Below are 16877 nucleotides of genomic sequence, written 5' to 3' on the forward strand. Positions count from 1 at the left end.
GTTCTTTCCATGAAAAACACCAACCTGGCTGGCTCTGCCAGGGAGGAGAGAGGGTGGTTAGGAAGCAATAATAATAATAAATAATAATTTAACAACAACAGCAACAAAAACTTTGTTCTTTCGTTTGGGGAGAGGCGGCAGAGGATTAAGAGACCCTCCAACAGGCCGCGGGAGCCCAGGATTGGCACTGGTGGTCAGGCAGCGACCCACCCCCGCCTGAAGCCCCTGCCCGCGGGCTAAAATCTGGGGAGGAGAGAAGCAGCAGCAGCAGGTCTGTGGGCCAGGCCAGGAGGGCCTCCTTCCCAGCACTGGGTGGGAGGGCTTCATGGGAGGAGCAGGTGTTCTGGGTGGGCTCCTGGGCCAGCACCTGTGGGAGGGGCTAGATCCTGGCCGGGGGTCCGGGGGGGGGGCAGCTCAACCGCGAAGGGGTTGTCAAGGCCTGCCCGTCCGCGCCGGGCCACGGGGGCCCTTCGGGAAAAGCTTTGGCCCGGGAAACCAGGGGCCCCTCCGTGCGGGCCCTTCCCGCCTGTACCGGGGAGCTGGGGGCTCTGCGGGCTCTCCCAGCTCCGACATTCTCCTGTTCCGTTTTGGCAAAGGGGCAGAGTTGGCACAGCAGCTGGGCAGGGGGGCATGAGGCCGGGGCTCGGGAGCAGAAGTCTGGGGGGGGCTGCGCCGGGGCCCCGGGGTGCTTGGGGGGAGGGTTAGCAGCAACGAGCGAGGCTCCGGGGCCCGGCTCGGCGGGGCGTTATTGCTTGTCCCGGGCACACGCAGAAGCGATGGGGCGGGCGGGGGCCGGCTCGGCGGGGCCGGGCCCCGGGCCGCCTCCTCCCTCCGGCCCCGCGGAGCCCCGGGCCGCAGCGCGCCGCCTCCTCCGGCCCCCCGGGGCCGGGCCGCGTGCCCGCCCCGCTCCGCCTGCCGTCGGGCCGCCTTCCCGCCGCCCGTGGCCTGGGCCTCGGGGTGCCCGGGCCGCTAGGCTCCGGCGGGCCCGGGCCGGGGAGGGCAGGGGGGCGCCGCCGCCCCCCGGTGCGTGTCGCTCGCGCCGCCTACACCGGGCTGGGGTCCGGGGACGTGGGCGCGGCCGCCGCCACCAGCGGGGCCGGGCCGCGGGCCTCGGGCTCGGCGCCGTCCCCCGGCCGCCGCCGCCGCCGCCAGCCCGGGAAGAGGCGGTCCTCGAGGCCCGCGGCCACCTTGTCCGCCAGCAGCAGCTCGGGGCCGCCCGGGCCGTCGGGCTCCTCCTCGGCGATGGCCTGGATGGGCGCGGGCGGGGAGCGCGAGCGCGCGCGGCCCGGGGGGGCGGCCCCGGCCCCGGCCCCGGCCCCGGCCCCGGGCCCGGCCCCGCCGCCGCCGCCTCCTCCTCGCGGCCCGAGCTCACGAGGCGCGGCGGCGCGCCGGGGAAGCCGTCTCCGCGCCGCCAGGGGGCGCGCGGGCGCGCGGGCGCGGCGGCCACGTGGGGCGCGGGCGGCGTCGGCGGCGGGGGCGGGGGCGGCGGCGGGGACGGGGGCCCCGGGGGCGGCGGCGGCGGCGGCGGCGGCGCGTGCGGGGCGTGCGGGGGCGCGGCTCGGGCGCCGGGGTCGCTGTGCTGCCGCGCCCGCTGCCACTGCTTGCGCGCGTGGGCCCGGGAGCGGTGGCGCGGCCGCGGGCCCTCGTCGAACTGCGGGTCATGGCGCACGAACTCGTGGAAGAGTGCGTCCGTCTTCTCGTCGATGCTGTAGTCGCGCAGCGGCAGCGGGACCGGGGCCGGGCCGGGGCCCGCGACGACGCCGGGGCCCGGGCCGGGGAGCAGCAGCTGCCCGTGCGGGGCCCGGGCCCGCGGCGGCAGCAGCAGCAGCAGCCCCCGCGCCGGGCGCAGCTCGGCCTCCGCGTCGCCCTGCGCGTCGCCCTGCGCCTCGGCCTCCGCCTCGGGCCCGGCCCCGGCCCCGGCCTCGGCCTCGGCCGCCGCCGCCAGCGCGGCCTCGAAGCTGTCGAACACGGTGCCGGCGCGGCCGGCGCTGGTGAAGCAGAAGCGCTTCTCGGAGGCCGTGGCCGGGGCGGCCTCGTCGCCGGCGCGCCCGGGGCCCTCGATGGACGCGTAGCCGCTGTCCATCTGCAGCAGCTTGCGGGGCCCCGCGTCTCCGCCCTCGCCGGGCCCGGGCCGCTGCGCCTGCCGCTGCGCCTCCGCCTGCGCCTCCGCCTCCCGCCGCGCGTCCGGCCGGCCCGGCTCGGCCCCCGCGGGGAGCGGGCCCCCGGCCGAGCCCGCGCTGTCCCCGCTGCGCACCGAGTCCTGGTCGTTGCCGCTGCTCTGGTCGGAGGCGGCGGCGCAGAGCTCCAGCGAGGCCCGCAGGCTCCAGAGGTCGCGGCACACGGCCTGCTGCTGCTGCTGCTGCTGCTGCTCCACCCCGTCGCTGCCGCTGCTGCCGCCGCTGCCCTCCTGGGGGGACTCGGGGAGGCCGGCGGCCGGGCCCGCCGCTGCCGCTGCCGCTGCCGCTGCTGCCGCCCCCCGCACCTCCGCGGGCTCTAGCCTGCAACAGAGCCGGGGCCGTCAGAGACGCGGCCGCACAGGTAGGGCCCCCCCCCCCGGGGCTGGGCCGGGGCCGGGGCCGGGGCCGGGCCCGGGCCGGGGGCGGGGGGAAGCGGGCCCCACCGGCCCGGGCCCGGCCCGCGGCGGCGGTCTGCCTAGTCCTGCCCCCGCGGGCCCAAGGCCGCTCTAGGGGCCGGGCCGCCCCCCAACGCGCACACATCCACAAGGAAGCTCAGCCCCTGGAGCCCGCCTCCCCCCCCCCCAGCACTTTTAGGGTTCGGGAAGCATTTCCCGTTTGCATCCCTTTGATCCTGTCCGCTAGCTTGCCTCGGCCCGGGCCCCCCCGCAGGAAGGGAGCCGGGGCCAGGCCCCCAGCTCTCTAGTGTCTGAGGCAGGACTCACACTCGGGTCCTCCCAGACCCTCGGGTCCTCCCAGACCCCCGGGCCCCCCGCAGGAAGGGAGCCGGGGCCAGGCCCCCAGCTCTCTAGTGTCTGAGGCAGGACTCACCCCTGGGTCCTCCCAGGCCCCCAGCTCTCTAGTGTCTGAGGCAGGACTCACCCCCGGGCCCCGCAGGAAGGGAGCCGGAAGACCCGGGGGTCTCTGCAGAGGCCAGCTTCATCTGCTGGGCTCTCTGGCTGACTCTTCATTGCACAAGGAGGCAAGAATGGTTTTTAAAAGTGGGAGTGGGGGGGCGCTAGGGCTGGCAGGAACCTAGGGTTCACTCCACTCTCCCCTTTTCATTTATAGGTGAGAAAGCCAAGCCCCCCCGTGGGGTCTCAGACCCAGACCCCCTGCATCCACACAAGATGTCCTTTTCTGTTGTATCACAGTCACCCTAGGCAAACTGTCTATGAACCCCTTCTCAGAAGGCTAGTTTAATGACCCAAACACAGTACATCGGATTGCAAGGAAAACCATTATAGTGAAATACGATTATCAGAATTTTCAGTTCCAAGTTCATAGACTCCAAGCAATCCTGGACCCCAAGTTTAACCCCCATGAGCTAAAGTCTCAAGGACCCTTCTGGCCCTGGTGGGATTCTCTTCTTGCTAAGGGCCAGCCCTAAAGTCAGACTTCTCCCTCCCATCCAACATCCAGGAAGGGTTCCTGGCCCCCAGCCCAGCCCAGGGCCGGGGGCAGCAGCTTCTTTGTACCAGCTGGGTATTATGGGCTCTGCCTACACCTTCTCTTCACTGGGTGTATATCCTAGTGAGAGGCTTGAGACAGCCTGGTGGGTGGAGGCCAGCAGAGGGGACTCCTCAGGACTCCCAGGGAGGGAGGAGGAGCCACCTGTTGCCCCCCAACTCTATGGAAGCATTTAGGAGGTACCTGCTAGATACCAGGCTCTGACACAAAGACCAAAGTGAAATGCCTCCTGGCTTCAGGGAGCTTATTCCAGGGAGAGCCATACTCTAGTCTGCAAAATTGATATTAGGTACTTTTGGTCGGGGTGGGGGTCAGAGGATGGGGGGAACGTGCTGCAAGAGCTGAATTTTTGAAAAAGGAGAGATCTGGGAGGAGGAGGAGTGCTTTCCAGGCCTGAGATGCTGCCAAGTCAGAGACTCGGGAGGTGGGAGAGGAAGGGTCACGTAGGAAGCAGCTTTTCCAGCCTGAATGCAGAGGGCAGGAGGTAGAACAGGGAGGACAGGACGTTCCGAAGGCAGGCAAGGCAAGCCAGAGCTGGTGCCAAGAGCCACTGGCGGTCATAAGAGGCCATTGCTATAGACTGGGAGAAAAGTGAGAAGGACCCCAGCCCCCACTGGCTGGAGAGGCTGTGGTGGAGGGAGAAGTGCTAACAAGCTTTTAGCATCTAGTAGATACAGAGGAGGGGAAGATGGGGCACCCCAGGAGAAAGACCAGGAGTCAAGTCACTGGTCTCCCCCATCTCTAATGGGAATGAGCTGAACTGAATGACCTCCAAGGGCCCTTCTAGCAAAGATGAGCCATGGTACCCCTGGCAAGAAGGGCCATGAGGCGGCCAGGAATCAGTGGAGACAGTCTGGGACTGCCTCGATTTCCCAGTCTGTCCAGTTTTACAGGGTAGACTAGATGGCCTCCACCATTCCCACTCATGACATTCTGAAGTTCTAGGCAGAAACTGAGAAGTGTGCCATGGGTCAGCCCCCCCCCCACTCCTTAGAGGGGAAAGAAAGGAGGGGCCACAGAAGGGAGCATCCCCAGGGATTCAGGAAAGCCTTCTCTTGCTTCTTGCTTCCTACCCCAAAGCACCACCAGCTTAGTCCAGCCAAGGGCCAGAATCAAGGCTGCTGAGCTAGTGGTGGATGGGAAGCTGGGGTGGAGACCCCGTCAGTGTTGCCCCCAAGGAGTTGGGAGAGATCCAATAGGATGTCCACCAAGTTCATGGGTGAGCAATGCCCCTATCTAAATGGACCATATCTGGTTCAGGCCAGTTGTGGAAGAATGAGATGGGAAGGGACCTTTTGACATCTAGGCCAAGAGTTCTCACCCCTTTTTGGGTCAAGGACCCTTGTCAGAATAAAGTTTTCAATGCATTAAATAAAACACACAGGGTTACAAAGGAAAATTATCTAGTTATCGAGTCTAGTTATCCATATAGCTTCTCAAACATAGACCACAGATTAAGAACCCCGGGCTAAGCCAGCCTGCTTATTCTGTGATGGAGAAGCAGACCTGGGAAAGGAAAGGGTTACCGAGCCAGCCAGATGTGGCAGCCAGGCCCCTCCACTGAACCAGTCTCTAAACCACCTTCCCTGGCCCGAGAGGGCCCCAGTCAGTTACAGAGAAATAACTCAAATGTCAGTGATGTGGGGGACACCCCTCCTTTCCTCTTTGTGGGAGCCAGGGTTTCTATAGGGGTCCCCCCACATCCACCAACCGTCACCTCTTATCTACTGAAAAATACCTGCCGAGAGTAGGTGGAGGGCTGGTGGGGCCAGCCAGCGGTTGGAAGGCCACGTCATCCCTGTGGGCGATGTACTGGATGATGTCAGTCTGATGGGGGTCTCGGTCCTCCTGCTCCATGCTTTCACTAGCGGCTCGCTGCCGCTGGAACTGATGGCGCTTGGGAGAGCCTGCAGATAGAAAGGGGGCACACCAGTGAGGATACCCTGCCCCAGATGGGGTCCAGGCCAGGAGACAGAACTGATGAGAGGTAGCAGCATGGCGCATGAGACGGCTCAGCCCAGGGAGGACTCGAGGCTCACCCAGACACTTAGGAGCCTCACCCCTCTCAGCCTCAGTTTCCTCATCTGTAAAATAGCGATAAGGCTGAATGATCTGCCTGCTTAGGGGGGTTCATTAAGCTCAAAACACTCTACCTAGGTGTGATGGACATAGTTACCCTGTGTTGATCTACATGGTCCCCTTCCAGCCTTGGAAGCCCTTACCCTCCAACTGGAAAGACACTGGTGAACTGACATGGAGGCAGAAGAGTTCTGAGGAGCCGAGAAAGGACGCCCCCTCTGGGAAGCAGATGGGGAGTGGCCTCGTCCTGGGACCCTAGCCCCAGAGCCAGAAGAGGCCCGAGGGGGACCATCTCAAACCACCTTTGAAAAGGCCCAGGGAGGATTTGAACCCAGGACCTGGAAAGAAGCAGCATGACCTAGTGCCAGGGAACCAGCTGTCTCAGCTTAAGAGGAAGGAGGAGGAGGGTTCAGATGCAGCCTCCCACTCGCACTATCAACCTCTCAGATCTTGGACCGAGGTGGAGGAGGGGCCCGGGAGGTCCCCAGACCAAAGAAGTCAAAGGTCTAAACTCCTCCAAAGCATGTGCATGGAGGGCAGAGGGAAGAGCAGGGAGGGGGGGACCCCAGACAACGAGGGACGTCTGGGATATGGCCAAGACTGGTACAGATGGGCAGGAGAGCGCCAGGTGGGCGGGGCCAGCCTGATGCAAACTGGCTCTCCTGCTGTGGGGCCTGTGGGAGGGGGGGCATTACCAGGCAAACAGGTTCTGGGCAGTTTCTACAACTATATTTGGCTCTAATCGCTTCCAGGAATCAAACCAGTGCTCTCTTCTCTCTCTCTCTCTCTCTCTCTCTCTCTCTCTCTCTCTCTCTCTCTCTCTCTCTCTCTCTCTCTCTCCCTCTCTCTCTCCCCCCCCCCTCCTCTTCTTTCTTTCTGTATGTCTCTGTCTCTCTCTGTCTTCTACTGGCTTTCCCTCTGCTCTGCACTAAGCCAGGCTGGGCCGATTGGGGCAACTGCTGCTCCCCCTGAGGAGAGTGGAGATTGCACCTCTCCCAAAACGAGCAATGAGACCCCTTCCTACTCTATTCTTCTGCAAACACCAGCCGGCTTTCTCTCCTTCATCCTACCATGACACAGGATGGAATGGAGACGTTGACCTTAAGACCCTGGGTACCAATACACAGCAGGTGGGCCCAGGAGCCTCATCCTTGAATTGTGTCCATCTGTCTGTCTGTCTCCCCCCCCCCACCTTCATACCCAGGCTTCCTCCTCTTCCTCCTTTCCTCTCCTCCACCCTTTTTGCTCCTGCATTTTCAAGATTAAATGCCCTAGAAATTAAGCCCTCCTGCAGCTCACCAGCCCCCCCGGTCTCCCCCTTCCCTCTCTGTTTTTGACAGTTTGTCCAGACCAGCTTTGTTTTCGAGACCACCCTGGTGAGAGGCATCACCCAGGCTGTGGATCCAGGGCCCAGCACCGCATCCACAGAGCTGACCTGCTCCAGACCTAACCCTGCCCTTCTCATTGAGGCCTTTCAGAAGAAGAGCTCAACTGAACTTCAGCTAGGATTGTGGCTTTAAGAGCTCCATTTAATTAAATCTTCCACTCATTAGTGACCTAAAATGATGTTTTCCTGATTTTGGCCACGATGGGGAGGGCAGGTTGGGGAGAATCTGAAGAAGGTGATCCTGGGCAAGGCACTCCAGCCTAGGAGGTAAGCCAGACTCCCTAGGAGTGGCAGTAAATAGAATATCATAGTTGGGGGAGGGGTTTAAAATAGAATGTCAGCTGGGAGGACCATTAGAACATAGAAGGCCTGGGCTTGGGGGTGGAAAATGCCAGAGCTGGGAGGACCCTAGGACATGGACCATTTGAGTTGGGAGGGACTTTAGAACATAGAAGGTCAGGGCTTTGGGAGGAGAGGGAAGAGGTTACATCAGAAAATGTTAAAGGGTTGTGGAAGGAGGAGACAACATACCTAATGTCAGACCCTCTGGTCCTTAAGACTACAGAATGTGGGAAATGGGAAGGCAGTTAGAACCCAGTGTCAGAGCCAGGAGTGCCTTTAGAACAGAGGTCAGAGTTGGGAGGGAAGGCCTCAGCATCTAGCTGCCTCCCTAACAAATAAAACTGAGGCACAGAGGAATAAAGAAGCCTGCTCAGAGTCAGCCGTGAGGAGGTGTGGAGGACATACCCTCTTCTCTCAAGGACTCAGGCCATGAATGATTGAGGACTGTCTTTGTCCGTTTAGAAGGTAGAGGTGCTGGTCAGAGGAGACCCCTGTTTGGGTGCAGAGCTCCTTGGGAGTCTTTCCTAAGAGGTGGGGGGTTGCAGACTGCTTTGAAGGTTACCCAGGAGCTTGGCAAACATTCCCTCATTTTAACCTCAAGGATAGGATTGGAGGCCTATCTGCCTACATTCTCTCACCTCTGAGCCCAACACATCCCTCCGTCTCTATGGAGGGGAGGTTAAAGTCTTCCTGCTCCAAGACCAGGACAGGGCACTGAGGTGAGATCTCTTCATTGGACTGAAATGACCTGCTCACTTCCACATTTATAGAAACTGAGGCCCAGAGAAGGCAGCTCACTTAACCACAGTCATACAACAAGTTTGAAAGCCAGAAAGTCACACACCTGAGCACGCATAGACCGCCCACACAAACATACACCTGGAAAGGGCCTAATTTGGAGTCCGTTTACATTTGGGGGACTTGAAACAAAACAAAGTGAGTCAGGAAAGAGGCGAGACTGTCTGAGCTCATCCCCACCTAGTGTTGGGCCACTCCTCGCTGTGGTCCCTGGGCTACTCCAGAGGCCTGGGATCAGCGCAGGAGAGGTGGCCAACCAGCAAGGTTGTGACTGCAGGAAGCAACAACTGAAGCGCCCAAGCACTGACCTGCCCAGCTGACCCCCCAGCCAGTCCTCACCTAACAGAGAGTCACCCTCACCCCACCCCCATGACAATAAGCAGAATCGGACCCTGACATTTACCAGCACCTCTCCAGGCCTTGGTTTCCTCACTTGTAAAATGAATAAAACAACATGTGTACCCCCTACCTTGAGGGGCTGCTGGGAGGAAAGAATCCCGTGACCCCTTGGACCCTGAAATGCAATTTTAAATATAATTACCAATAACAACTCTTAAGGCTGGAATGGACCAAAACCCGCCAACATCAGCCATCTCTCTCCACGGCCCATTGGGCCTCACATTCTGTTCTTCCTCAAGGGAGGGCTTACTCATCCCTCCCATGCCAATCTCTATTCCCACCCCCCCAGACCCTTCCTGGTGATAACAGTGATGGCAACGGAAAATCATATCGAGACCTAATGTTCTCACAAAGCACTCACTCAACACACATTATCTACTACCTCACAACCAACACAGAAGAAGGGAAGGGTACGACAGATGTTAGCTTCATTTTACAGATGAGGAAACTGAGACTCAAAAAGATTTAAGAGGCCAGCAAATCTTACAATTATTAAGTTCAGGAGGCAGGATTCTCCTCCAGCTCTCCTATGATTCTTTCCACCAGGCCATCCAAGTCACTGAACTTCCCAGCCTCAGTTTACCATCTGTAAAATAGGCATAATGAAACTCTTCCGCACAGGAAACCAAAATACGTTGCAAATATTCAAAGGTGATTATTCCTTAATAACCAGTTAGAGATCCATCTTCTAGGAATGAATCTCTGAACTCCACCATGCCTTCCCGCCCTATAGAGCTGAATAAATAAGCTCTGTCTGTATTGATGCCTCCTCCCCAAGGCCTTAAGACTGTTGGGGAGGCATCCTTCTTGGAACCACAGCTTCTGAGCCAAACATCAGCCTCCAGAGATCCAAACTGGTGCCCTCCATTCCATGAACAGATAGTGAGCTCCCTCTCACTGGAGGGATTAAAACAGGTTGCTGATAGAAGGCTCCGCTCTGAAGCTCAGGCCCTAATTCTGAGATGCTCCCATTCAACTGAACAAATACTGATTGTGTATTGACTCCATACGGGCCCTTTTGGCTAATACCTCAGTCTTGCTGAGAAGGAAAGCCTCTTCCCCAGGAAAAAAAGGGTACAATTTTCTGAGCACCAGTGTTCCAGGCCTTGGCTCACCCTTCACTGCCAGACCCCAAAGCTTCCTGGACTTCTTAAAAGTTTAATCATCTTACATAATTTCACTGTTTTTTTAACAATAGGCCCTGTGAGATTCAGATGAGGGGTCTTTCCACTATACAAATGAAGAAACTGAGGCCCCAAAAGGTTAAATTGCCCAACAAATTTTCCAACAAGCTAGCAACAGAGAGGGAATGCCCTCATCTGAATTCATTGATGCCCTTTTTTGTTTAAGTTCTGAGCTTTGGGAGGAGCTGTCAAGCCAAATCCTGAGGATGATGCCAACCCTAGGACTCACTTGTTGATCCAAGCAGAATAAGGTCTTGGCAAGGGTAGAGGGGGATCCTGCCACTTACCCCTGGTGTCCAAGCTGGAAGCCCGGTGACTGGCCTCGAGCTTCCACTTCTTCATCTTGAAGTAGGGGCTGGCCCCTTCAAGGCTGGCATGTCGTCGGAGGCGAGTGAAGAACTGCAGGACGGTGCCTGAGCCTGGAGCTGGGCTGGCCTCCCCTGTCCTGCCTCCCCCAGCACCTGCCACAGAGCTCCTGGCACCAGCATCAAGCTGTGAGAGGTTGGAGAGGCAGGCAAGGGTCAGGGCGGGAAGGGCCCTGGGTACCCCAGTCCTCTGGACTCCATTTCCCCGACTTTCTCCCTCAACTGTTCACATCGTTCACCTAGATGGGTATCACACTTCACACCTGGACATGCAGATGGAGACCAAGATATCCTCAGGCACTCGTTTACCCCTTCCCACAGACACACACACACACTCTCTCTCTCTCTCTCTCTCTCTCTCTCTCTCTCTCTCTCTCTCTCTCTCTCACACACACACACACACACACTCACACACACTCACACACACTCACACTCTCACTGACTGCAGGTGTGTTGGAGCTCGGGCAGAAGGTACAAGGTAGAGATTGTGATGGTGGAAGGGCAGTAATCTAGGGACCACATGTGTTGTTATCTTCTCATTCCTATCATATTCTCTTCCTAGATCCCCTCAAACTCAAAGAAAAGGGGAGACCTCAAGGTTCTGTCTGACCCTAAGTCTAAATCAGATTTATTGGGAAGGGCTGAAGACAAAAGGGTACAGGGATATTAAAAAAAAACCCTGAAAATTCTAGAGTAGTAGAAATCCCTGAATCTGGCTTCTCATCCAAGTTCTGTGTGATTTTGGGTAAATTGACCCCCCCCCCACCTTAGGCCACAGTTTATTCTTCTCCTAAATGGGGATAATTATTCCTACCCTGTGCCCCCTTGTCCCTCCTGACTGATTTCATGATTAGTCCTAATGGTCTGGGGGGTTTTTTGGTGGGGTTTTTTTAAATAGAGCTGGCCACATGGAAATCTCTGGGCAGTGTGATTGGGTGAAATGATTGCCAAACCTGGGCTCTCAACTTTGAAATCTCAAGTCCAGTCCCTAGGCTGATCCCTGACTAACTAAGGTTAAAATTTTCCCCAGCTTTCCAATCCTACAGCTTCACTCTATGCCTCCCCTCTCACCCGCCATGGCCCATTGCCTGTGGGTCCAAGGAGAGGGGCACTTGCACCATCTCCATCCACCACCCCTAGGCTACCATATTTTCTCCACACCAACCCTTGAAGGTCCCGGAGATGCATAGGTATTGTCTCCAAATAACATAAGGAGAAACCATCAGAGGAGGACTGTGGGCCAGCAGGCAGTCACCGAGATGGAGTCCAGACTCAAGCCTAGGTCTCCTGGACACTGAGGCCATCTCTCTTTCCACTATACCACACTGATGTGAATGGATCATTTCTCAACTAAATCTAAACCAGATCGAGGGGTCAGATTCCTGTAGGTGCAGGAGGGGAAACTGAGGTACAGAGAAGAAAAGAGACTTTCCCCAAGATCACACAGAAAGTGGAATTTAAGCCCAGGTGTCCTAGCTCTCAGGTTTCTTTCCACTTAAGAAGAGAACTCTGGTGTCCCCGTGGAAGCTCATTGGATTAATTATCTTTATTAAGATATGAGGGGAAGGGAATGGACAAGGATGAGATTTTTTTTTTAACACTTTCCCTCCCCCTTCCCAGTTCTGAAGTCTTTGCAGGGATGGGCCTCTGTTCCTCTGGCCTGGGGCCTTCTGGGCCGCTTACCGAGGTGCCCTCCCCAGAGTCGGTGGACGCAGACGGGCTGGCCTCCGCGAAGCTGGCTGTGTCCACGGTGGAGTTGTAGGGGTCCCCTGGCAGGGCGGAGCTGGGGCACATGGAGTGGCCGGTGAGGGCCTTCGGGACCGGGGCGCTGACCCGGGGCTGCAGGATAGAGCCAGGTTGGGGAGGGTGTAGGGAAGGGGGGAGTGACAAGGGCAAAGGGCAAAGGAGAAGTGGAGTGGATGTGATGGAGGGAATGGGCACTGTCTCTCTCTCTCTCTCTCTCTCTCTCTCTCTCTCTCTCTCTCTCTCTCCTGCGTTCACACTGAGTTTTGACATATTGAACCTCTTGGCCCTACTTCAAGGGACCTCTTTCTCTTCTTTCCTGTGTTGTTTCTTGATACATTCCCCACCCTTGCCCTCCTCCCTAGTGCCAGGCTTTGTGTCCACGGGCCCAAAGCAGCCGGAGAGCCCTACAAAGATGGGGAAACCCTGTCCAGGGAAGGCTATGTGGCAGGGACCCCATAGAGCTTACCTGGAAGATGGAGAGGCTGGTCTTGGAGCCGGATGCCAGGCGGGGAGTCATGGCAACACTGTTCTCACTGGAATCACACTCGTGAATGGTGACAATCTTCAGTGGAGGCAGGTGGAGGTGGGTAAGCCGGGCATTCTTAAGGTGGTGAAAGTCACCCTCAGTCAAGGTATACCTGTGAGGGGCATAGGAGCCTGTGGGCCTCAGTCTGACCCCCCCAGCAGCCCCACCCAGGAGCTCTGCCACCACCCACTGAAGGGACAAGGGACTGCCCCAGGCAGCTTCCAAAAGATAAGAAAGGTTAAAAAATGGCAGATTTTGGAAAGGCCGGGGATATAATGGCCAGCTTTTTGCCAGAGCAGTGAATTGATCCAATCACCCTGAAAAACATTTGAAATTATGTGGAAAAAAGTAATTAAGCTGTATGTATGTAAGGGTACACACACACACACTCACACACACACACACACACAGATCAAAGACAGGGAAGGCTTCCTATTTATATAAAATTATTTATAGCAGCCTCTTTTTGAAGTAAAAAAAAAACTGAAAGGAAATATTCCCCACTGACTAGGGAATAGCTGGGGGGGGGGGACAACTATGATATAGGAATAAAAGGGAATATTATTTTACAATAAGAAGCAATGACTGAAGAATTCAGAGAAACATGGAAAGATTTATATGAACTGATAAATTACAAAACAAATGGTACCAGAAATACTACTTATAAAATGACTATAATGCTTTAAAGCAGGGATTCTTGAACCTTTTTTTGCATCCGAAGCCTCTTGGGCAGTCTGGTGAATCCTTATTAGACCTTTAAATGTGTAATATAAACTATAACTCTCAAAATATTAAAAAACAAAACAAAAAGTTCAAGTACCCCAGTTTAAGAACTCCTGCTGTAAAAAAAAAAAAAAAAAAGTAACACTGAAAGACATAAGAACTCCTATCCACTGACAGCAGACATCATGACATCACTATGGAGAAGTATGCCTCCCTTCTTTTGACAGAAAAGTGATGGGCCTCAGGTACAGAATGGGCCATGCATTTTTTTTTTTTTAGATTTTCTAAGGCAACGGGGTTAAGTGGCTTGCCCAAGGCCACACAGCTAGGTAATTATTAAGTGTCTGAGGCTGGATTTGAACTCAGGTACTCCTGACTCCAAGGCCAGTACTTTATCCACTGCACCACCTAGCCGCCCCCTGGGCCATGCACTTTCACACATGAAAAATGAATTACTGTTTTGTTGAACTGTATTTGTTAGAAGGGAGGTTCTCATTGGGGTGGGAAAGGATAGGGGCTATAGAATGAAACAGAGCATCCCTAAAACATGTAAATAGGTCAAATAAAATAGTAGCCCTTCCAGCTCCGATACCCTACAAGTCCAACAGAAGGGCAGGGATTATTGGCCCTATTTGACAGGTAACAAAACTGAGTCCCAGAGAGGCAAGAGGCTATGCAGCATGGTCTACCAATGATTCCAGTTCTTCCATTGATTACCCTTGAGACCTTGCCAGTGTACCTCTCTGGACTTCTGCAGCTTCATATGTAAAATGATAGGGACTAGAGGCACTGTGGTTGTTCAATAGTTTTCAGCAAAGAGACTGGAGTGGTTTGTCATTTCCTTAACTAGCTCATTTTACAAATGAAGAAACTGAGGCAATTGGGGTGAAGCTATTTGCCCAGGGTCACAGAGCTAGGTATCCAGAGCATAGGTATCAAGCATCTGAAACTGGATTTGAACTCAGGTCCTCCTGTCTCCAGAGCTGGTACTCTTTCCATTATGCCACCTAGCTGCCTCTACCCCCTCTTTTTTAAAAGATGAAAACAGTCCCAGAGATAAGGTGAGCCTTCCCAAGATTACACAGACCATAAGCCTCAGAGCCTGGTTGTCTTGACTCCAAATCCCATATTTAACAGCTCTTTCATTTATCCCTTCCCTTCTCCCTTTCCTGCCCCCACCAGCCCCCTCTAGCAGGAAAGGAAGAGGGGCATGTTGCCTAAGCCCATTGTGCCCAGGAGACTGGGTGCAGTCTAGGAGAGAGCATCCGACTGAGGGTCAGATCATCTGCTTCTTGACTAATTGGGAGCCAGCACTCCTGGAGCCACAGTTTCTTCATCTCTAAAGTGGGGAGACTTGTTTTCCTCCACAGGGCCCTGAGTATTAGCTCTCCCGATGATTACCTCCGCCCTTTTTCTTGGGCCTTCCTGCTCTGCTCAAACAGGGCTGCCTCATTGAAGGAGACCCTGCGGCCTGTGGAGCTGGTGGCCAGGAAGCGCTCGGTGTCCACATCTCGATAACCAGAAGATGACAAGCCTTCTGGGTCGTCCACTTTGATGGTGATGTCTGCAGGGAAAGGACATTGTCAGATGAAGGCAGAACAGCCAGAGGAACCGAGGTCCAGGGAAGACCCTTGACCCTCCTCCTACTGCAAACTTTGCCTCATTCTTCCTTGCAATAGATAACTCTGGACCTGACCACCTCAAACCATCACCATGGTAACCTCTGAGTGAGGACTCTCTGGAGGCTACACACACAGACACACACACACACACACAATCTGAAACACCCACACCCACACACACGAACTCACACACACACACCACATACCCACGCCACACACATCTGCCACACACACACACACACACACACGCACTCTCATACACACAGACACATGCTCACACACATATACACACAGACACACACATACACACACAACCCACATGCCTGCCAGGGACACATGAGGGATGTAGGGAGACTGGGGGTGGTCCCTGGGTAAGAATGGAAAGACAGCTCTCACCTTGAGCAGGCTGGGAGTCCTCCAGGTAGGTGGTGGTGGTTTTCTCCGGGTCATCGCTGGCTCTGGAGTCAGGGTCGAGGAGACAACAGCAAAGGGGGAACAGGAGCAGATGTTGAAATCACTAATGCCGGTCACTGGGCTCCATGAGCACCCTCCCCCCACCCCTCTGACTTCCGCATAGCTTCTTCCCTGCCCCCCAACCCCTTCCCTGGAGGGGGGAAAGGCAAAGGAGATGAAAGGCTGAGCTAGGGAGGAGAGATGACAACAGCAGGAAGAAGAAGCATGGTTCTATCAGGTTGACAAAGGGCTTCCCCCCACAACTCTCCTGTAGGGCAAGTAAGTCACATTGTCCCCAGTTTTACAGGTGGGGAAACTGAGGGAAGGAGCCCATTTCTCTAAGAGGACCAGGAAGACAGAAGGAAGTTGGTCCAGTTGGCCCCACGATGGACCATGTCTGGGGAGGGGAGGGAGGAAGCATCCGGGACCCTGGCAGGGCCCTCCTACCTGGAGTACCTGCGGTGGGCATCCCAGCAACGCCGGCAGAGGATCAGGGCTCCTGACAACACCACCAGGGTCCCCCCAATGAAGACTGAAAGCAGCACGAGCAGCAGCCCAGAACCATCCTGGGGGCTGACCGATCCAGATGCTGTCTGCAGGCACAGCAGGGCGAGGGCATCAGCCAGGCCCCGGGGGCCTCCCTCCACGCCCCCAAGGAAGGCAGCTCAGGGGCACAGGCCTGCCCCCCACCCGATCACTCACCGTGGGGCTGGCAGTGATATTGTCCCATGGAGTTAAGTCATCGCTCATGATCTAGCCAGGCTGGAGAGAACTCCTAGAGGGAAAGGCGGGGATCAGGGCCACAGTGGAGGGAGGGAGGGAGGGAGGGAGAACGAGAGGGGGCGGGCACTCACTCAGTCCCCTCCCTGGGCGCTGACTCCCCCAGACTCCCCCCGCCCCACCCCCCAGCCTCTTCCCTCCAGCTGCCAGGAGGCTCTCTGCTCCTTCCCACAGCTCTGAATGGGATCAGAACCATCTCCAAGGAGAATGGCGAGGCGGCCAGAAGGGTGAGTCCAATGCTCCATGCACCAGACCCCAGAGCCGGCCTTCGGGGGGCCCCCTCGATCGCACCCCCGCTGCAGCGCTAGCTGAGCAAGCAGCGGCTCCTAGCCAGACTGCTTCCCCTCCCCCTCCTTCCCCACGCTGCAGGGACTTGGGGAGTGGGAGGCGAAGGAGGAGATGTTGGGGCCAACGGATCCCCTGGGTCACCGAGTTGTCACAGGGTGGATCTGGATGTGATGCATGTGGGGGGGCAGCTAGACCTGGGCTCCTCCCTCCCCAACTTAAGAAGCACAATAATGAAGGGCCCTCCTGACTCCGAGGCTCCCAGGGGTGTGGTGAGAAAAAAAAGACCCATCTCCCAGGTGGAGAGAAGGAGACTCATCAAAATGAAACCACCTGCCCCACGGACACCAAACAAGGCTGAGAGGCAGCATTCCATTTCCAAGATGTGCAAACTAAGTCTCAGGGGGGAGAAAAAGAACTCCCCAAGGTCCCAAGTTTAGAGCTAGAAAAGGTCCTAGACGGTTGAATCCAACCCCCCTCATTTTACAGATGAGGAAACTGAGGTGCTGAAATGTTAAGTGACACCCCCAAAGTCACTTGGCTG

General features: G+C 56.6%; 1 protein-coding gene across 1 annotated transcript; it reads right to left on the minus strand.

The window, feature by feature from the left end:
- Positions 1 to 950: 950 nt before the first annotated feature.
- On the minus strand, positions 951 to 16062 carry CBARP (CACN subunit beta associated regulatory protein). Its single transcript, XM_074204534.1, is given in 10 exon segments — positions 951 to 1289; positions 1292 to 2498; positions 5383 to 5551; positions 10121 to 10325; positions 11882 to 12037; positions 12411 to 12582; positions 14595 to 14757; positions 15212 to 15273; positions 15716 to 15861; positions 15971 to 16062. Coding segments are annotated over 10 exon segments (2574 nt in total). The 5' UTR covers positions 16019 to 16062; the 3' UTR covers positions 951 to 1043.
- Between the last annotated feature and the right edge of the window lie 815 nt (positions 16063 to 16877).

This window comes from Macrotis lagotis, chromosome X (assembly GCF_037893015.1).
Source record: "Macrotis lagotis isolate mMagLag1 chromosome X, bilby.v1.9.chrom.fasta, whole genome shotgun sequence".
NCBI classification, from domain to species: Eukaryota; Metazoa; Chordata; class Mammalia; order Peramelemorphia; family Peramelidae; genus Macrotis; species Macrotis lagotis.